The sequence below is a fragment of the Rousettus aegyptiacus genome, unplaced genomic scaffold, assembly GCF_014176215.1.
Source record: "Rousettus aegyptiacus isolate mRouAeg1 unplaced genomic scaffold, mRouAeg1.p scaffold_m13_p_7, whole genome shotgun sequence".
Taxonomy (NCBI): domain Eukaryota; kingdom Metazoa; phylum Chordata; class Mammalia; order Chiroptera; family Pteropodidae; genus Rousettus; species Rousettus aegyptiacus.
In genome coordinates this window covers 68523678-68546266 of record NW_023416310.1, presented here as the reverse complement: position 1 = coordinate 68546266, position 22589 = coordinate 68523678, and the positions used below count along the sequence as shown (strand labels likewise).

General features: G+C 34.9%; 1 protein-coding gene across 3 annotated transcripts in view; it reads left to right on the top strand.

Annotated features, from left to right (window-relative positions):
* The window catches only part of MGAT4A (alpha-1,3-mannosyl-glycoprotein 4-beta-N-acetylglucosaminyltransferase A), an 87224-nt gene that overhangs the window by 52676 nt on the left and 11959 nt on the right, over positions 1-22589 (top strand). For all 3 annotated transcript variants that reach the window (XM_016143033.2, XM_016143031.2, XM_016143032.2), the window contains exons 6-12: positions 10534-10580; positions 12436-12549; positions 13744-13819; positions 18060-18174; positions 19280-19410; positions 21839-21946; positions 22074-22267. In XM_016143033.2, the coding sequence (XP_015998519.1) occupies positions 10534-10580; positions 12436-12549; positions 13744-13819; positions 18060-18174; positions 19280-19410; positions 21839-21946; positions 22074-22267 (785 nt within the window). The remainder of the gene's footprint in view (positions 1-10533; positions 10581-12435; positions 12550-13743; positions 13820-18059; positions 18175-19279; positions 19411-21838; positions 21947-22073; positions 22268-22589) is intronic.

Here is a 22589-nt window from a genome sequence, read left to right as displayed (position 1 = left end):
TTTTTGACCATTTGTATTTATAATTATTTTTATAGCCTTTGCTCATTTTTTTGGTGATTTTTGATTCATAAGAAATTTTCATATTTGAGAGGAAAACTTTTTGACATATTTGGTCCAGTTTGTCTTTAGCATGAACTTCATTTATGATTTTTTTTGTCTTATAGAAATTTTATATTTTAAGTAATTGCATATTGTATACCAGTAGAAATTGGTGCAACCTCCTTGGAAAGCAATTTGGCAGTAGGTACTAAAATTTAAAGTATATCCTGTGACCCAATATTTCGCTTCTAAAAATTGACCCAGTAGAAACATTTGCACATGTGCAAATGTAGCACACAGACATATGTATTAAAGCTCTACATGTACATTAATTTTTTAAAAATGGAGAAAATGGTCATAGCAGATATCTTGAGAATTAGGATTATGGGGCAGTACCACTTTCTATTATATGCAGTTTTATAAAATTAAAAATTTTTTTTACAATGAACATGTATTGATTTTTAGCACAAAAAAGCTCTAATACTATAAAAGGAAAAAAACTATATTTATACACTTGAAAAATAGCTTTTAGTGTGTAGACAGATTAGTGCACGTAAAGATTCAAGACCTTCTTGCTGTAGCCATTCATCTGATCACTAAGATGTGATAACACTGGATTTGGAGTCAGCGAGTGTTCAGGGCCTGGATTCTGCCACTCACTGCCACTTGAACAGTTAGTTTTTCTTTCTGCAGCCTCAGTTTCTTCTTCATTTCTAAGATGAGAATAATGTCACCAAGCCTTAGAGGTCACTGTTGTTACAGGCACGGCGAGCTCACATGGGAGTGGTGGTGTGTGTCGGCAGTATTCTGAACTCTGGAGACCCCACTCTTAAACTGCAGTATTTGTACACGTAGCTATATGGAACTTTAATAGTTGGAAGAAAATCTGCACTGAATAGTAAAAAATTTACAGAGTTCATTAAATTACCTTTGGGCAATTTATGATTTGCTAATCACTACATTTGGTCCTGCCTTGATTAGTACCTTGAACTGAAGTATCTGGCAGCCTGGGGCCCATCTAACACTAGTAACAAGTGCGTGTTCTGTGGTTTTCACCTCGATCCACATGTGAGATGGTTTCTAGATCTAGATCTCTCGCATCTCCCTGAGTTAGTATTTCCAGCTACCTATTCGATGACATTATTTGAACTGTTTTATGGGTAACTCAGTCTGTCTGTAACTAAATTAGTCTGCTTCTCTTCCAGGTTTCCCATCTGTTTATTAATGGTTCTTTACCTCATATCATTAACAGGTCCGCGCTCTAAGTCGTCCTGTCAGTTCACTCCATGAACCTGTGTGTTCTCATTTCCATTTGTGTTATTCCTTAGTCTTAAACATTACCGCTTCCTCTCACTTTCTTATTTATCTTGTAGGTCCCAGTTCATCCCCTTTATAACACTGTCTCCCATTTGAAATTAATCTAGAGTAAATAGGCAAAAGTAAATTTATTTTTTACAAAAGTTTTCAATTTTTTGTGAAGGACTGAATTATCTCTGGTCCACTTTAACATGAGGGGTAAATTAAGAATGCAAAAGAACTGGAGAAGACACACATAGACAACAAAGGGTAACATAATGTCTTCATCCCTGTTTGACTTTCTGTTCTTAGTATTCATTTTTCTTGAAAGAGGGACCATAAAATGTCCCCGTAGGAGGAGAGAAGAGATGGAAATATAATTGTTAGCTGTATTTTGTTCTTTGTTCCCCTCTGGTGATTTCGCCTTTAGGATTCTGTTGGGCTTGTATGATGAGACATGCAAGGTTTTAGCCAGTTATCTCAATGCATTATTTGAAAGTTCACTGACTCCAATCTGGAATTGCAGGATTTGAGAGGAACGAATTCTAGTTGTTCTGATGGACCCATGAAATGATTCAAGTGTGGTGTTCACTTTTTAATCGTTTCATTTTTGTTTCTAGTTTTACTTATAATTTAATTATAGTTTTATATTCTAATGATCTTTTGTCTGTTTGCCTCCTAATTTTTTGTTATATATTTTATGCTATTATTTATTATAGTTCTTGTTATACTATATTGTTATTTATATTATTTCTCATTTATGATCATTTCTGACAAAGCATTTTCCTACATCGTACTCTGGATTTTAGGAAAAATTATTTTTCCTTTCCCATTCTTATATTTGGAGAATTCCCTATCTTATGAGTCTTGGTGAAAGGAAGTGCCGCCCTCCAGCCAGGGAAACTGAGTGTCAGACGCCTATTTTCCAGTCCCAGCAGCCATGCGGCTAGTCCCATCCTGCACTTTGAGTGGAGCATCATTATTTTCAGATGACATGGAAAACTCAAAGGAATAAACAAATGCAAATGATTAGAAATAACGGGAATTTATCAAGGTGATTGGATATACGATCAGTTTATATTTCTATGTACCAGTAACAAAAAATAAGAAAATATATTTAGAAGGAATATTCTTCTAAAGAAGTAGGGATTGTGGACAGTCCATTCTGGTGATAACCAGTGGTGGGGCAGTGGTATCTTTCCAGGGGCCACAGGGGCAGCAGGGTCCAGAGGCGTCAAGGACTGATGGTGAGGGCTTTGCAAGCTGTGGCTTGAGAGCATTCTGTGATATTGGGCTGGTCCAGCCTTATTTCTGCTGCCTTCCTATCCTGGTTCCTCAGCCAGACCAGAGGTCTTGTGAGTTCTCATCATCTTTTAGTCCCTTATTCTTCTGTCTGTTCTGCCCACATCAGTTTCTGTTGGTTGCAACTAAGATCCTGACTGATACAGGTTGATTCTTGTTCAAAAGCACCACAGTTGCCGCCTAAACAGAACAGTCAACATGGATTCACAGGATAGGTGGCTACATGCTGTTCCAGGTGAAAGTGAGTGTTGGAGGCAGGCTTCAGGAAGGATATTTTAAATCATAAAAGCCAAATTGCTGGTGATAACCATAAAGATCACAGAGAATTTGGAAAGACAAGTTTAGGTAGTGCATCTTTATATCATAAAATTATTCACACTGTTTGCCTAGAAACATCCCAAAAGCATGTTTAATTTTTAAGTTTCTAAACAGAAGAATTTAAGTTGAGATTCTGTAATGAAATAGTACATTCATCATGTTAAGAAAACGCCTAAAGGTGGTCTCTGAAAAACTTAAGTTTAGAGAATTTCTCCCTCATAGACTGTTAAATATGTGGCATGAAAACAGTTTTGCTTTTTATTTAGTTGTCTCCTTTTACTGTTATACACATTTTAGTTTGTATTTTATACTCAGAGCACCTGATACCTTTACTATTCCTATTTTAAATTCTTTTATTTAAATTGGGTTAACAATGCTAGACAGCTGACCTATGGGCAGAAATTTGCAGAGCAGGTAGATTTATAAATGAATTCAGAAATTGAATAACCAGAGAGAATTGATTGAATTACTATGGGTTTTTTTTTTTTTTTTTGCTTTTTATTTTTTCTATTATATATGTTATTTACTAGGAATCATTTCCTATGTACTTACATTTTTTGGATAGATTATACAGTCATAGGCTTTAAAAATTATAAATGTGTGTGTTGTATACCTTGAAAAGTCTCCCTTTAGTGTTGTCCCCTAGCCACCGATTTACCATCTCCACCAGCAACAACTGTTTAATTGTGCTGGTACCCATTCAGAGGTATTTAATAGGTATATATGTGGGTATTCTTTCTCCCTATTTTGTATAGATGGTATATTAACTTTTCATATTAGAATATAAAGAGCTATTGATATTTCTTGTCAACTTTGATAAAATGTTTTCTTAGAAAATTATGCATTTTATCCAGGTTTTAAAATTTGCTTTATATAGAGTGAAGCAACATATTGTTGTTCTTTTCGTGGTTATTTCTCCTTGATTTCATTGTGTACATGTGTATACTTGTACCCCTCCCTCTTTTTGCATTTGTTAGTTAGTGGACCTGTTTATATTTATTATTCTAAAAACTATCTTTGGGTTTATTATTATTTCTCTTTATTTTTCTAATTTATATCTACTTTTAACATTTTTTCCTGCTTTTGTTAGTTCCATTTTAAACTGTACAAACACCTTGTCCCAGATGCTAAATTGATTTATTTTCATTATTTTTATTAATGTAAAAATGAATACGATTTTTCTTTTGAGCATTGTTGGCTGTATCCCATAGGTTGGTATCTTTGATTTTCATTGATAACTATGTATAATGTCAATGCAGTTGGGTGAACACCATATAATTGACTTAGTCTTTTTCTAGTTCGACAGTCTATGTGTTACCTGAATGCTTTGGAACATTTTTACGTCCCAGAGCACCTGGGAAGTACAGTAGCATCAGCAATGGATAGTAGCTCTCTCTGTAGTCATATTTTCTCAAGCTCTCATAATTACCTGTTAGTCTTATTTTTAATAAAAACAAAGGTACAGATTTAATTCTAAGTATTCTTTCACTCATTGGACAAGTATTTATTGAAGTACTACAAGGAGGAAGATACTAGAAGAAATTAAGAATCTTTTAAAAAATATCCATTAGATGATAGATTGTGCCCTTAACTCGTTAGTCTCATATTACACAGTAATATTTGTCAATTATAAAATAAAGATTTGTATTTTTTTGGTAAATATCCGTTCTACGTGCACATGGTGTAAGAGTCTAGTAGTTCCACAAATTTCTTTACAGTATTAAACAGCAGTCTCCTGTCTTTACCTTTCCAACCCCCCTTTCCTTTGCTTTTCCCTTCCTCATTTCTTCTCCCTCTGAGACCTTTTGGGTTTTTGAGTTATAGTTGGCCGGCCCTCAGATGAAGTGACTCCCTGTCATGCTAATCAGGGATGCTGTCGACATTATTCTTTGATCGTTTTAAAGAACAACTTTTAGTTTTATTGACTTTATCATTTCTCTATTTTTCGTTTCATTAATTTTCACTCTTTGTTATTTCCTTCTGCTTGCTTTTGGTTTGGCTTGCTCTTCGTCTTCTAGATTTTTAAGGTGAATGCTTAGACTATTGGTTCGAAAGGGTTGTTTTCCCTAATACAGACAATTTAAAGCTATAATTTTTTCTCTGAGCATCACTTTAGCTGCATCCTATTAATTTTGACATGTCAGGTTTTATTTTCATTCAGATCAAAATACTTTCTAACTTGTAATTACTCCTTCCACCCATAGTTTACTTAGAAATGTGTTTTTTAATTTTTACCTATTTGTGGATTTCTCAAATTTCCTTCCGTTGTTTGATTTTTAATTCAACTCCATTGTAGTCAGAGAACAGACTTTGTATGCTTTCAGATCTTTTAAGTTGATCAGTATAGTAGTCACCCTTGTCCGCAGGGGATATGTTCCAAGACCTCGGTGGATGAAACCACGGATAGCACTAAACCCTACATGTGCTATGTTTTTTTCTGTACCTACACACGTTTTCACTTACAGGAAGCACTCTGTGGCTTCTCTTCAGAATATATGAGTTGTTATCATCATGTACTGCTTGGCACATTCTGTGAAACAGCATTGCGAGGCCTGCGTGGCTGGAGCAGAACAGGTGAGGAGGCAGTTAGAGAAGGAGTGAGGTGGGCCAGATCACGTAGGACACTATAGGCCATTATAACAACTTTGCTTTTGTTCCAAATCAGGGGACTGGGCCACATAGCAAATATTTAGATTTTGAAAGCTATACAGTCTCTGTTGCAGCTATTTAACCCTGCTGTTGTAGCCCCCAAACAATCGTAGACATTACGTAAATGAACGGGTGGGGTTATGTTCAAATAAAGTGTTATTTTACAAAAGCAGGCATTGAAAACAGGCAGCAATTCTGTTTTGCCAACTGCTGCTCTAATTAAGATGTAAAATCCTTTGAGGGTTTTGAGTAGGGAAGACACTTCACTGACTTTTTTTCTTTACGGCAGTTTAAAACACTTGTGAAATAATTTTAGATTTACAGAAAAGTTGTAAAAATAATACTGACTATTCCCTTCACTCAGCTTGTTCTAATGTTAACTTAAGTAGCTTAATAAAATGCATTATATTTTATGTGGCTTAATAAAATGCTCAAAACCAGGAACTTAACATTGATATAATACTGTTAGCTAAAGTAGTATGGACTTTATTAAATTTCCATGTTTTTCCAACTCAGTCACTTTTCTGCTTCGGCATCTAATCCAAAATACCACCTGACTCCTTAATTTCTTCCTAAACATGACAATTCCTCAGTTTTTTTTTTCTTGTTTCTTATGAACTCGGACACTTTTAATGAGTACTAGTAAATTATTTTGTAGACTGTCTCAGTTTGGATTTGTCTGATATTTTCTCATGATGAGATTGCAGTTATTCATTTTTGGTAAGAGTAACATGTTTTAAAAGGATCATGCTTGTTGCTTTGGTAAGGGCAGAAACAAGATTATTTAGAGAGTAGACTCTTGCTAAAAAATGATGCAAGCCAGAGACACTGGAACAAAATTTTCAAGTGCTAAGGGAGAAAACCTGTTTTCTTAGATGAATTATCTTGTTTCATCAATCAACATTATACAGTGTTCATGCTACATAGAACCTGATAACATTCAAGTGTGTGGGCACCTGTAAAAGGGAGGAACTCCACCCTCTATCCCTTATTCAGGTGGGCAACCTGAGGGCCCATCCACTGTGCTCACTTGCCTGCCATGGTCTCCTGCTGTGTCATGAGCCCATTCTGAGTCCGGAGTAAGTCCTTTCACAGTCTTTAAGATCATGTGTAGTTTCTTTCAGAACTTGTTAGAACAGGTAGAAAGTGAGTAAGGATAGAGAAGACTTGAACAGCATTATCCACCTAATGATATAAAGTCATAAGATGTTATTTAGAAGGTCACAGTGAAAGGGAGTGGTTATCATCTTATTTTTGTGGCCTCTTTCCAGAGACCATCTTATGACCTGTTTGGCTAATTCCAGGACTCATTCCAGTATAGCAGTGTGATCAGGGCTTTTCAGCATCCCATTGATCATGTGTTTTCAGAGAGTGTGTGTGTGTGTGTGTGTGTGTGTGTGTGTGTGTGTGTGTGTGTGTGGTCTATTTACAAATTAATTACATACCTCTAAAATATATCAAAAATGGAATATTTTACAGTATGATATATTCCAGTAGATTGTCTTGCACATATGTTGTCTCTGGTCAGAGTCAAAGCCCTAATTAACATAATAGTTAACCTACAGTATTCCATTTAGTGTTCTCTGTTTATTTTTGTAGATTGAATAGAAACATCAGATTTAGGATTAAATGTCAAATCATCAGAGAGACTTTCTTTGACTATCCTGTTTAAATAGGTCATCTCTGTTTTTCTCTATTACTGTATACTCTTTTTTAACACTTAATAAACATTCAGTTATATATATATATAATTTTTTTTATGAACTGCATTTTCCACTAGTTTTAAATTCCACAAAGCAGAGATCTTGTCTATTTTATTTAGTAATCTATACTCAGAACTTGACAATATAGCTGTGATATGGATATATATATGTATACATATCCACTTATCTCCCAGCTTATAGGGTAAGCACTGGGTAAATATTTGTGGAATGAAATGACTAGAAAGACAATAGTAAATTTACATAAGAACAACCTTTTTTAAAACCAATTTTTACCTTTCTTCATGTTATTTAAAACTCAGTTCTTTTAATTCTAGGTGCTCTTTTAATTTGGTCCTTAAAATTTTTTTCTCCTTTTCCTCTGGTGTTTTACAGCAGCCTCAGGTCTCTAACATTTGCAGTATATATTTTTTTCTTTCATAGGAGCTTCCCTCTAACTTTCTATTTTATTCTTTGGGCCATTAGAAATGAATTTCTATAATTTATTTTTAGTATCCTTTTACTCCAATCTCTGCTTCACACATTTCTCTGTGCAGTGGTATAGAACACAGCAACTGTGGCATATTCAAAAGTGATTGGTTAATTTTAATTGAAAGTCTCCCTGAAATAAATCAGTTGACTTTGTTGCAGTTTTCTGATGGCCATGATGTTTCACAAAGCTGTACTTCTTTTCAAATGGGACTTTACAAATTACTGATTTATAATAGCAAAGATTGGAACTTATCTCTTACTAGGGTTTAATTGACTTTTAAGTCAAATATATATCTTGATGAATTGTTATACATTTGTGAGTATATATTGGTGAATTGTTGTCAGTATTAGTGGCTTGTTTGAACCTGATTTAATGCTTCTTAAACTTTTCCTTATGTATCCCTAAGAGAAGTTGTGTGACCTTGTACTCGCACGGTTCCACTCACACAATCTAAAATACTTGTTTTTTTACATGTAACTTTATTGCTTAGGGTTTTTTCCTTCTGTAATTCACATACGATACAGTTCACCTATTTAAAGTCACAGGTGTGCAGCCATCATCTCAATCAATTTTAGAAAATTTTTGTCACCCAAAAAGGAACTTTGCCATCACCCACTAATACCACTCACTCTTCCCTCAACCCTAGGAAACTATTAATCCACTTTCTGTCTCTCTAGACTTTTCTATTCTGGACATGTTATATAAAAAGTGCAATCATATAATACATGACTGGCTTCTTTTATTTAGTATAATGTTTTCAAGGTATATCCATGTTGTAGTATGTATCAGTAATATCTCCTAGTTTTAATATAAAAATATTTAACTTCACTTAATCATGAAGAATGCTTGATTCTTCATGATGCTCTTGTTACATATATCCACTTTCCACCTATCCCTAAATATACCGTTTACATACCCCTAGAATATACATATCCCAGTTTTAAATTCACAGATACATTCTCAGGATTGGATGATAGATAATACTATGTTTTAAGAAGTCTCCACATGCCTTTAAAAAATTGCAGAAAAAAGTGCTTTCATCTTAAATCAAGCAAGCCCCAAGATCTCAGAGACTGCCTGTCTCATTGCCAACATTTGAGTGGGGGAGAGGCAAGTGGAATCCCTGATGGAGTCACAGACGGTCTGGCTGTGTGTTCTGGCCAGTTACATGTCCAGCTTTCTTCAGAGGACCCGCAAAAGAGCCTCCTCAGCTATGCCAGGAAGGATCAATTCTGCCATATGAAAGTGACACCAAGTATAGTTCAAGTGAATCTTTTGCTAGTTATGTTAGTTAGCGTGCAACATGAGAGTTATGTGTAGTATTAGATAGGCAGCACTTGCGTTTCATAAATATTAATACAATTACATAATAAATCTACATTCACAGAAGTTTATTTGCCCTCCCCCTCCTTGGAGACCCTACTGGAGACAGGGAGCTGGTCTTGTTAATATTTGCCTATCCTTTTTCCTTGGTTAGGCAAAATAACTGGCACTCAGCAAATGCGTATCAGATTGAATTTCAGGTTGTTGCTAAATTTATTAAAGTTTTTATAAACAAAGTCTTGATCATGTTCTTCAAAATTAGAGCCTGATGAGTAGTAAGATACTGGTTAAATATGTGGATGATAATTTATCAAAAAAGAGATCCCTACCATTTGTGTTTATATAGGAAATTACAGAGGGTTTTGAGCTGTGGTCCAGTTGTATCTCCATAGTTTTATAAGAGTTTGTGGTCTTAATAAGATGTCTCATCTTAAGTTTTTTAATTTAATGATAAAAATAGGGATTACTTTTAATTAACAGAAATTAAAGTTAAAATATTCTTCAAGAAAACCTCTTATAAAACATTTTATCATTCAAAAGTTGTGTAATTTCCAGGGTTTAGCTTTATCTCTTTTGTTTGTTTTTCTCTAAATTTTAAGCATTTTGCCAGACGTTATCACATAGATCAGACTTGATGTGTTATTGATTTCTTTCAACAATTGAGTATTTTAATATACACTGTCATTGCATTTAAAATTGGTAGGGGTTTTGGATCGTCATATGTATATAATTTAAAAGCACACGAGTCTGGTAAATGTTTTATTTCTAATTGTGGTTAAAGTGCTCTTGACTGGGGTTCTCATTATCAGACTGATAATAATAATGCAGAATAATACCAAAGCATTTTATTATATTTTTATTATTTAATATCATAGTCTCTGAGGTATTATTTCCTCCCACCTTTTTTTTTTTTTAATAGGACAGGACACTGAGTCTCGGAGACGTGACTTACTTTTACACTTGATCTTAGCCAAAAGGCTGAGAAGCGATAGAAGTGACTTACTTTAAATTATACAGGCCAGTAGCTACAGAGGCAAAACTTGAACCTAGGTTTTATGATTCCAAGTGGAAAACCTTTCCCTATAGCATATAGCATCTGTTATTTATTCTTTACTTAGTTTCGATGTTTTAGAAGTAGAAATTCTTTCTGTGCTCAATTTTTTTCTATTGAAGTGAATATAGACAGTTGAAAATAATAAAGACAGCTATCTGCTTATTGGATTAGTAAGTACTCAGGGGTCTATAGTGGTATAATAAAGTAGAGTACAGAAATGCAAATCCCGTTAAGTTGTCTGAAAATTTAACGTAATGTTTGCGATGAATGTTTCAATTATTTAATTTTGAGTTCAGTATTAAAAGTTAAATAAAAATATAAAAGCAATGAACGTAGGTACAATTTTTTTTCTTTCCCAGACAGATATTGATTATGTACACGGTGTTATAGCCAACCTGGAGAAAGAGTAAGTTGTTCTTAATTATGGAAGTGAAAATAATCATTACTGTTATCTCTTCGCTTTCTGCTAAAAAAAATACCTTTTGTAGTTCATTTCTTTTGGAGTTCAGTGTTCTTTGGGCCACCTGTAATCGGTCTTTTACATTGTCATAAAGTAGGTGCATATCTATCCACTTATCTGATGGGATAAATTGGTGTATTTCATTATAGAAAAGACTTGAATGTTATATGTATGTAACATTATCAAATAACTCTTTAATCTGGAAGACAATGATTAGAGAGAGAGTTATATGAGATTACGTAAATCTTTCCACCTTCTGTTTATCAAGCAAAAATTTTTCCGACAGAAGAAAATCTAAGTATGGGTGGTGAATACACAATGCAATATATATACGACTATCAAATTATATACTTAAAACATTGGATTTTGTTGATCATTGTCACCTTGATAATTTTTTAAAAATTTTTTTCTGCTCTCAGGGCAGATAGTCATGTAGCAGTTTCAACCCTCAGTGCTAAACTATGTCTAAATCTGTTCTGCAAAGCTTGAGGAATGATTTACTGTGAGCAAGGCACATCAGTTAACAGAGAGCTTAGTAAATTTCATGTATTGTTTTTAAAATATTGCCTTCATTTTAAAAGTGACATCATAAAAGTTAGTCTTGATATGGGTTTCTTAATTGAATTGTATCTGTTTTTTGCCCCCAAAAGACATATTTTCTATTTAAAAAGGCCAAAGAGAAGCAACAATTATTTGCCAAGTCTAAGTTTAAAATAATGTGGCTCTATATTTGTCTATCATGATGCTAAAACCAGAGATTTAAAAAAATATATGCATAATTTGGTATTAAACTTCATTTGTTAGATTTTTTTCCTCAAGTGCTCAGTTTCTTGGCAGCCTCATGGAAGCATAGTTTAGTCTCGACTCCTTGCTATAGGACCAGGGCAGTAAGTCCTGGCCTCCCTACCTATGGGCCACATGGCAGGTTTGTGGTGCTCATGCAGCGAGTCCATTGAGTTCCTTTTCCCTCAGTTTGTAGGAAAACCACACCAAAAAACAAAAGTGCAGTTAAGCCCTGAGAACATTTGTATGAAGGCAGGTAATTAATTGCACAGGCATTTTGTGGAGATTCGCAAAAATGAAATAAGAGAGAATGCAAATAAGAATGAAATTACATTCGAGTCAGTAAAGACGGATTGAAACAACTTGAGAACAGAATTTCTCATCCTTGGCACTGTTGACATCTTGGGCTAGATAATTCTCTATTGTGAGGACAGTCTCACACATTGTAGGGTGCTGTAACAGCATCCCTGGTATCTACCCACTAGATGTCAGTACTGCCTGCCCATAGTTAACGACAGCCAGATGTTTCCAGATGTTGCTCAGTTTTCCCGCAGGGGACACAGTTGCTCCCAGTTGAGAAACACTAGTTTAGAATGACATATAATATATAACCCACAACTAAACCTTCCTGAAAATCAAAGAATTTTGATTTATGCATAAATACATGGGTATAGACACAATTCATTAGTTTGGTTTTCTTCAGCTTCTCTTTTCTGTGCCGCCTTGATTTGATTTTTTAAAATCCTTATACTTTTGGGGGAAGTAATACTTGCAGTTGGCCTAGAATTTCCGTGCTACTCTGAGGGTAGTGGCATTTTACAGTTTTTAAAGCATTCTTTTTAAAAAACCTTGCACTGTTGGAAAAATCTGTATGTTCTGGCTAATCAATTAATTGAACACATTGTGACCATAAGAGTATACCTGACTGATGTGTTTTATGTTAACACAGTTAGTTGGGCATGAAGATAAATCAGATCCCACAGAACTTAAATAACTCAGCTAACCTTTCTCATGATAGATTTTCTAAAGAAATCAGTTCTGGTTTGGTGGAAATAATATCACCTCCTGAAAGCTATTATCCTGACTTGACACACTTAAAGGAGACATTTGGAGACTCCAAAGAAAGAGTGAGGTGAGCCTGTGCGGTTCGCGACCCCGCCTCTGTGAGTATAGTACATGGTGAATGCAGTTTTTGTTTATCGAAGCTTACTTAACACACTTTAGGATTGGGCTGATCAGGGAGAGCTAAGGGATTTGGGGATATTTTATTGGAAATTCTGTGGAGTTTCTGATGAGAGGTTGTATTCAGTAACTTAATAACTTTTGTAGCTGCTGCTCTGTTGTTGTGACTTTTCTTAGGAGTATATTCATTGAAACTCAGAAGTTAGTCCAGATAGTAATCTCATGTCTGTGTGCAACATAAATGAGAACTGACTCAACAGCAGTGATAAAAACAATAATACTGTTCTGCAAAATTATATTGTCATGTTGTTAGTTGGATTTATTTGTAAATCGCTAAATTGAAGGGCATAAAAACTTCCATTCTGTTGTTATTAAAAAACAAAATAATCTAAGAGTTATTGGTATTTTGGAATTTCTCTAACCAGAGAAAAAGATATGGTGTTTCGAGAAGAGTTTTATTATATTTCTTGAGTTGTTAATTTGTCCCAAAGGCAGATAATTGGTTAATTATCTCTCAATATCTGTAATAATATTTTTAGAAAATTTAGGTTTGGTTGACTTTGGTAAAAAAAAAAATTCTAGGTAATCTCATTAAATTCAGACCAGCTCGAGAGCTGTATTCTGAAGTTTACTTAGTGTGAGTCAAAGCTTTTATTGTTTTTGTTTTTGTTTTAACTGGCTTTTAGAACCACTTCTCTTATTCAGCATTAGTCAGTGTGTTCCTGTAGGCTACCAGGATTCACTGGAGGAACTCAATATTGTAAATTTTAATATGATGTTTTGGGTTTTTAAGCATTCAACACATGTTTATTTTTATCTCTTTTTAAAACGCAGTCTTAGGGATCAGAGCAGTGATACCCAAAGTATACTTTTTAAAGCACTAGTTCCCAGATATTTTAAGATATAACTGAAAAAAGGGCCAGTGGTCAAGGAAGTTTGTACATATGATATGTACTGACTGTATATATGCAGTATATGTACATGCTGTAGAATATTGTATTTTACATATCATAATATGTATTTTACATATCATGATATTGTATTTTACATATCATAATATGTATTATATGTATTATAAAATATACATCCAATTATATTTTGCTAAATTTGTCTGATTCCTAACTTATTTTTGAAAATATTTCAGATGGAGAACAAAGCAAAACCTAGATTATTGTTTTCTAATGATGTACGCTCAGGAGAAGGGCACATACTACATTCAGGTAAGTGTGGGTTTCTTTGAATGTTTTTCACACTTTTAAAGAAAAAGTAATATCAAGGGTATATTTCATTAAAACAGGATGTTTTGGAAATGTAAATCCTCTAAAATCCATAAGATCAAAACAGTACACCAGAGAGCAGAGGCCCCGCCCCAGGCATCAGGGCGGGCCTCTGTGGTTGCGCTGTGCTCCAACATAGACACTAGCTCTCTGCCTGGTGGTACAACTGTGGGCAGGTCACTGTCTCCTCCTCCCTTTTGTCTCATCCCTCCATCTTCTCTCATCCTCCCTCCCTTCCTTCCTCCCTCCACTGTTAAAAAGATTTAATTATTTGGAAAATTTTAAAGAAGGATTTCCTTATAATTTTTTAGTGGTCTTATGGTAATATAGTTGTTTTTTTTACGGCAATACACTTACATTTATATTGAAGATTATAAAACTGACATTTAGTTCTAATGACCCAAGTTTTAGCAGCATGACTCAAAGAATAAGTTGATAATGACAATAGGTCTTAAGTTAGCCAGGTAGGCAAGCAACATCTTAAATAATCTAAGAAGCTTTTATTTCTTTGAAATCTCATTCTCCTAAATGATTTAAACTTAAATTTCACAATTGGAATTTCAGTCTTTTCCCAAGGTCTTTATCCATTAACGCAGACACCCCTGAGAGGTATAGCACATCAAGCCTGTCAGTTATTTTTTGTCAGCATAAAAATGTTCACTAGGTTTTTTCCTCAGAGGATGTTTTAATGAGAATGGCAAGAAGAGACTCTGGGTCTCTGAATCAGAAAAGAAATGATGGGTTACTATTTGGATAGAGGGGTGAAGAAAGAAGGAAAAAGCCTGGTTATCTCATAGGAAGGAGGATTTATTATAGACAGACTGTCTCCTGTGGCATGTTACCTCAGGCCAGCTGCATCCAAATGTGCATGAACCCTTCCTTGCTTCCCAGGATGGGAGATGGGAATGATGAGAGGGTCAGAATATAACACTGTATTTGACAATGTACAACAATTGTGTGTATAAAAACATGATCGCTATCCTAGATTTAGAGAGTACATACACTTCCTGTAAATGCCTTAGAGAATTCTTATTTTAATTTCAAAATAATAATTTCAAAATCTTTTATGTTAATATATCCCAAATATTAATGTACTTGAACCTTGCTGTTTATCTTAGGGCCAATATATAAATATTTACATTATGGTCAAGAACTTTATAGAGAAAATTTAAAAATATATTTACATCGCTTTTACAATTTGCTTTAAATTTCTCTCCAAGGAAAGAATTCATGAAATCTTCAAGCTTTTTTGTAAATGTAGGAAAAGTAAATATTTAGGAAATTATGGAGAGGATGGTGTTTAGAAAGAGAATGGTAAGGAAAAATTCCCTCAGGCACAGTCAGTATGTAAGATATCACCAGCAACTATGAACTAGCCTTTATCTTCTGCTTACTCTGTGTAAGATATTGTTCTTAACAGTTTATACTTTGCATATATAAATTCATTTAATACAACCCTTTTTTACAAGAATAGGATCATACTGTACATAGTGTTTTATAGCTTGTTTTGTTGTCACCTAACATATCGTAGACACCTTTGTATTGCCAGTAATTATATATCGGTGTAATTTTTCACTGCTTCTTGAAATACCATTATTCAAGTTATCATAATGACCTTATTGTTGGTCGTTTAGGTTATTCCTGACATTTTAGCTGTTTCAAAGGTGAATCCAATGAACATTTTTAAAATTACCCTATTTGTCCAAAAACACTGCCTCAGAAAGGAAGTAGTTGGCTTTATATTCTTTACATAATCTCATATTATATGGAATTCTCTGAGTGAATTCATTATAATCTGTAAAGTATTGGTAGGAAAAACATGATTTGTCTGAAAAGTCCTCAGTCTGATGCTAGTCTGGTATGTTTATAAAGGCTAGAAATCACCTGACAAAATTTGGGGAGAATTACAGTGGGGGCAAGGAAGCAGAGGATTCTCACCCAAATTTCATAATTGTCCTTGGGACGTGACTTCATGCTTGCAGATGTTGTGGGTGTGTCCTACCCATGACTTATGACGATTGCTTCTCAAAAGGCAGTGGGATCAGAGGTTACTCACAGAATTGACTTGGAATTGAAGACAGTGTCTTCTGGGAACTGTCCAATTTCATAGGAGGTGCTGTGGAATTCTTACTGCATCACATAATGAGGCACATTCTGTCAGCTTCTCTGCTTTTAGTGATGCTATCTGCTTTTAGTGATGTTGAGTCAATCTCATTTTTTAAACGACAGAATTCTAGAATCGAAGAACAGATCACTGGTCACCAGAGGCCTTGGAGGGGCCAGGGAAGGGAGGGAGGTGGTTGCGGATATCAGGGTAGTATGAGAATCCTTGCGATGGAGCATTCTGTACCCTGACACAGTGGTGCTGGCCCAAATCGGCACGTGGTAGAATCACATGGATCTAAACACACACTCACCTAAGTGCATGTAAAGCTGGAGAAATCTGAACAAGGCTGATGAGTTGTATCAAGGTCAATTTCCTGGTTGTGATACTGTATGGTAGTGATAATGGAGGATGTTATATTGGAGGAAACTGGGTGAAGAGTTTAGCCTCTCTCAACTGCAATATGAATCTACAATTACCTTAAAAACTTTTCAAAAGGTGAAGCTATTTGATGAGATGTGAGAGTGGAACAGAGCAGTTTTTCTAATTTAATATAAAAAAAAGCGAATTTATATATGGAAACCAAAATTAGTATACTGAATTTTAAGTAGGTGTTTGACTATTGCATTTACATCTCTATGTATTTGAATTCACCCCAAACTTGTTTTTGAATTTACTTATTGGAAAAATTTGGAATTATCTAATGTCATCCTTCCTTGGGGTCATATGCAATTAATGTTTAGGCTTGAGCAAAGGGACCCCCTCTTTCAGAAAGCAAGGTGAGGTGCCAGCGTAGCTCTTCGCTTTGTCTAGTTTTCCCTTTAGCTTCCGTGAAAGATATGTCTGTTTTGTTCACTGATGTAGTCTCAGGGTTTAGTGGAGTGTTTGGAACATAAAACTCAATAAATATTTGGTGAGTCTCAATATCATATCTTCCAAATAACTACTGTTTCTTCACAGATAGGAAGAAGAAAGCTTATAGGACTTAAACACATGAAAAATCAAAATACTAAAATAAGTGAAAATTACTTAGAAGGTAATTAGAAATAATATGAAATTAAGAAAAATTTTTTTTAGGATCTTAAATCATCCCGTGACTTTAAAATTTTATGAAAGGGGATTCTGGGAGGAGGCCTTTGTATACATTCATCGTTGCTGCTCTGTCAGCTCCCTGTTGAACCGATAAAAATCCCAAGCATAGTAACACATGGTACTGGCGGAGCACATGGGTTTAACTGGCACTCCGTGAACTGCTACACTTCTTAAGTATTCTGAAAATATCTTTTAAATATTAAGAAGAACTTACAGGAATCTGTCCTGCAGAAGTGACAAGCACTAGTACAGAAGTATAAGCATATTATTGCAGCACTGACAAAAAACGAGAAACAACCTGGATGTTTGCCTGTGAGCAGGGTGGAGTCGAATGAGTTGTATGTTGGTATTATGGAACATTGTGCACCTATTAAAAAGAATGGTTCAAATCTGTATTTATTAACCTGGAAAGATAGTCATGCTATTTTAAGAGGAAAATAAACAGTTTTATAGTATGATACCGTTTTAAAAAATAAAAATAAAAATGTGGATTTAGGTGGAAGCCCTTGGTGCGTATGGGTGCATGAGTGCTACATGCCCATACCGGTGTCGGGTGGCTGGAGGGCAGAGAAGGAAGGCCCCTAGCCTTTTTTTCTAATTTTCTCTTTGACTTGGTATGTGTATTATATAAAAAGCAAAAAAAAAAAAAAAAAAAGTTAAAGGCCTGCAAAAACCCTTTTTATTTGCAAAGAAAAAAAAAAAGCTAGTGTGAAATCAATCATTGGGCATGATAAGGGACCACACAAGAGTAGCCACGGGGTGGCAGTGTCATTCCTCATGGTGCGGGGCAGCCCAACTGACTTGCTATGTGCGTCTTCCATTTTATTTTCCTCATTTCCTTTTAATAAAATTTAATTTTGTATTTTCATCATTTTTGACCATTGTTTTTTGATTTTCATTATAAAGTGTGCTTGAATTTCTTTATAATGTAATCTATCTAAATCTTCTCTTCCTAATATATTAATATGACTGTTCAACTTTCCTTAGCTTGAAGATGATATTATTGTCAAACAGAATTACTTTAACACTATAAAAAATTTTGCCCTTCAACTTCCTTCTGAGGAATGGATGATACTTGAGTTCTCCCAGCTGGGCTTCATCGGTAAGAAAAATGTCAGATTTATCTACTTTTCAGAAATAACTGTGACTCTTGGGTCTTAAACTAATTTTTTTTTTTTTTAACCTCCAAATTGTCTTTATTCTGAAAGTGGATTGCTTTTGAGCAAATCTAGCTTGGGTAAGCTTCCATGTATAAAATGACAGAAGTGGACCTAAGTAGGATTTGGAAGCTTCTGAGGTGGTAGTGTTTACTGAGGAGTGCTACAGGCAGCCCTGCTGTCCCCTTACATTCATATGTAGAGCTGGCCCTGGCCCTGCTGCGTGTGTCTGGGCTCTTCTCTGACCCTCCAGTTCCTCTTTTATAGCCCAGTGCTCTTGCAAGAGTGGGGTTCTTTTAAAAAGAATGCTACACCAACACTTTTCTAATACAAATTCCTTGTATTTGGTGCAGTACATGAAGTTCCTCTTTAGTCATTGATTTGTATTTATTTGTTGCTTTTATTAGTCAGTAAAGACTAGTCAGGGTGCTCATTTTAAATTTTCACTAAAATTCCTAAATTATCCAACTGAGGAGAATATGTTTAAAGTTGAAAAACTGAAGGAAATGTACAGGTCTTAAAAAATACCCAGAGGATAGCATTTCACTTCCTGTAGTCCTTTATATCTTTGAATGTTTGAGACTCAACCTTTAATCTCATCATTTATCTTGAACTTGAGTCAGAAAACATCTTGAGACTTAAAAGTAAAGACAGAATAAAGAGTCCTTTTTTTTTTTTTGCATTTACTGATTAAAGTTATTGTTTTTCTTTTTTTTTCTAAACCTCTTAAATTTCTTTTTTATGATAAAAATGTTAAGACATGAAGGAAAAATCTCTGGCTTGCTTCTTGAACCCTTTGAGCCAGGAGTTGGATGATAGGTTTTGAACCAGAAAGTCAGGAGTTCTGTACTTCCATTTATACCCAGGGGACAGTTCGGTCTTTAGCTAAAGCATGTTGGTTTGTTTTTGATCACACAGGTAGGGGACATTATACATGATGATTTATAGCCGAAAGCACAAGCTTTAGCACATGTGTCATGTCAGTCTCACTGAAGCTCCACCGATGCTCAGTTTCTTTGTTATGGCTATTGACTGGGAATATCTTTTCAGGTAAAATGTTTCAAGCGCCCGACCTCACTCTGATTGTGGAATTCATATTTATGTTCTATAAGGATAAGCCTATTGACTGGCTCTTGGACCATATTCTCTGGGTAAAAGTCTGCAACCCTGAAAAAGATGCGGTACGTTAATTTCTTATGAGCATGGAAGAAGCCTTTTTTCAGTATTTTGTGAAACTGACTTTTAGGGAACCAAATTTTGTAAATGAACAATAAAATAGGCATTTCCACTCACTAACTGAAGTGCTCACCTTCTTTCTTGAGCCAATAAAAAGTTTATATTGGAGGAACTTTTATTAAATAGCAGTGGGAAAATCCTATAAATCAGTGAAGCCCACCTTTCTCTATACCGCTGGTAGTACCTGCTGTGACTTAGCCCTGCTGTCCCATTACTGTCAGCCACAGGGGCTGGTCATATCTGTCCAGCATTGGGGAGTGTTTCAGTTTTCTTCCTATTCTTTGTCAACTCTCTGTTTTAAAATACTTTGGGGACAATATTAGACCCTAACACATTTGGAAATAAGGAATAAAACAGAACAGTAATATTTTATTCTAAAACAATGGCAAGTCAAAGAAGTACCTTTCAGTGCATTACTTGGAAGAAACCAGTGTTGATACTAATATGCTGACTTTTGGGGGAGAGAAGTGATAGCAGGTAAGTAAGTGAATGATGAGTTTTACTTTGATTATTCAAGTATCAAGTTATTTCCATAGTAATCTTAATACAAAAATGAATTAGGTATGTTTTCCTTGTCCAATTAGAATTGTACCTCTGAAAAAACATTTATTTGGTATAAGCATGCATGAAATAGGAATGTACACATTCTTAAAAATTAGGTCAATTTTGACATGTAACAACAAGGAAATATATGTCATTCTAGGGTTGATTTAACATTTATTTTAACAAATAAACAACTTAATTTGACTTCATAACCTTGTATTCCCTAGAATAGTTTTGTTGTCCTACCTGCCAGTTAGTTTGTAGAACACTATCTTCTGTGTCTATAAGCTATTGTTGCCTTCTTTATTTTTTTCAAAACCAGTTTCTTAGAGAAAATGATGGAATACAGTGAAATAGAATATCTACTTTTCAATGATTGAACATTGGTTCAAACAACTCATTTTAGTTATATAAACCCTTACCTGTATTTTCTTTGTAATTTATAGGAATTTTTATTGTAGGACACAAGAAAGATAATTTCCTCTTTATACTCCTGAAGTACACTTGCATTGAATTGGTACTGTGCAGTTTAATATATGGTTAGGTTCTAAAAATGAGCCTGTGAGGTGAAAAACTGACAGTAAAAATTAAAACCACAAAAACCCTTTAAATCACCCCTAAATTTTAGCACATGACTCTATGGGCAGTTCTGTCTTTCACTCTTCCTATGGCCACAGTTTTCCATGGCCTATAAATCTCTAGTTGCTTTCACTAGAAAGTCAAAGAAGCTGTCACCACACACCTGCTGGCACCTGGAGCCATCTCTGATGGGTCTGGGTCCCTTCAGAGTACCGCTACATTCTTTCAAAGACTTGTCCCCGGCCCTCAGGCTCCAGGCCCACATGTATCTGTTGCTGCAATATCTTTGTATATTTTGGTCCCAAGCCCCAGTTTTCTTTTCTCTTCTGCTCCCTTTGCTCTTCTCCTTTACTCTCCCTCCCTTTGTTTCCCTTCCCCTCCTTCCACTTGAGTGGTTGAATTCTTGTGAATAAAATATACTGCTCCCCCTCTGTTCTAGTGTTAGCAATAATGTTAATGAAGTAAAACCTTGAGAAAAATCAGGCCTTTTAACACGAAGTAAATTATTGGAGGTCTTTCAAAGTGGAAATGTCTTATAAATGTGTCTTTTTCAATATGTTCTTGATCTAAAATACAAAAATTCATTGAGAATGAAAAGAGTTTGTCAAAGCAAAAGCAGCCAGCCATGTCTCTCTTGAAAAAGCAAAATAACGCCCATCGAGAGCCTGCTGGCATCAAAGGTTTCACATGCTGTGGCCAAGTGTGAAGGCAGATTGTGATCTGAAGTCTGGGCCCTGAGGGATTTTGAGTAGAAACAGTAGTGTCCCCTAACTGTACTGAGATGGATTTATCTATGGAACTTTTAGTATCATCTACTTGCTTGTAGTCAAGTTATTGCCTCACATTTTCAGATTGCTTTAATGCAACAAAATGTGCCTTTTATTATTTGCAAATTCTTCATTATATTATCTTTGTATATTTTGTCTATTTGAACCAAACCTCTTGTTTATAGTTTGTGCATTTTAATATTAAAAATCAAATCTATATTGACATATCTTGAAAGACGGTTGAAGTTAAATCCTAACTCTTCCCTTAGATGTGCTTATTTTTAATTTCTGCATCATGACTGTTTATCAAGTAGGTAGCAATTCTATTAATGCCTCAAAGAGGACCCTAAAAAAACATGACTTGGAAGTACGAGATGAAATTGGATTTCCTTTTCAATATTTCCTTAAAGGACTTCTCATTTTTCAGATTAGGGCATGATTTCACTTTATGTAACACTAACATGATTTTTTTCCCCTCATTTAGAAACATTGTGATAGACAGAAAGCAAATCTGCGAATTCGCTTCAGACCTTCCCTCTTCCAGCATATTGGTCTGCATTCTTCACTAGCAGGAAAAATTCAGAAACTCACGGTTGGTGATTTAATTTGATTTTTCTCATGCATGTACAATTTGTTATTTAATGCATTATCATTGCTCTTCTTCTTAAGTTTAAATAAACTATGTGTTGTTTTAATAGTATACATGTGTCTCTCCCTAGGATAAAGATTATATGAAACCATTACTTCTTAAAATCCATGTAAACCCGCCTGCAGAGGTATCTACTTCTCTGAAGGTCTACCAAGGACACACACTGGAGAAAACATACGTGGGGGAGGACTTCTTCTGGGCTCTAACCCCGCTAGCTGGAGACTACATCCTATTTAAATTTGATAAGCCAGTCAGTGTAGAAAGGTAGGTGATTATTGAATACATTTGGTCTTACAATTCAGGCCTCTTATTCATGTGAATTATGCTGGAATTTTTGTGTGTAAAACAGATGTCAGGAAACAGTGGGTCCCAAATGTTGGGTTATAAAATACATTTCCTACAACTCGGTAATAGGTGTGTTGTTTCCAGATATAATATCAGTATTTATCATGTTCAATAAATTCCATTGGTATTTCTGAACATATATTTAATAAAGTTTTTAATACTTTGATGTAGAACTCTCCCTCAAAATCTCAAATTTGTTTTCACATTCCTGCCCTAGAATAAATATCCTCTAAGATTTGAT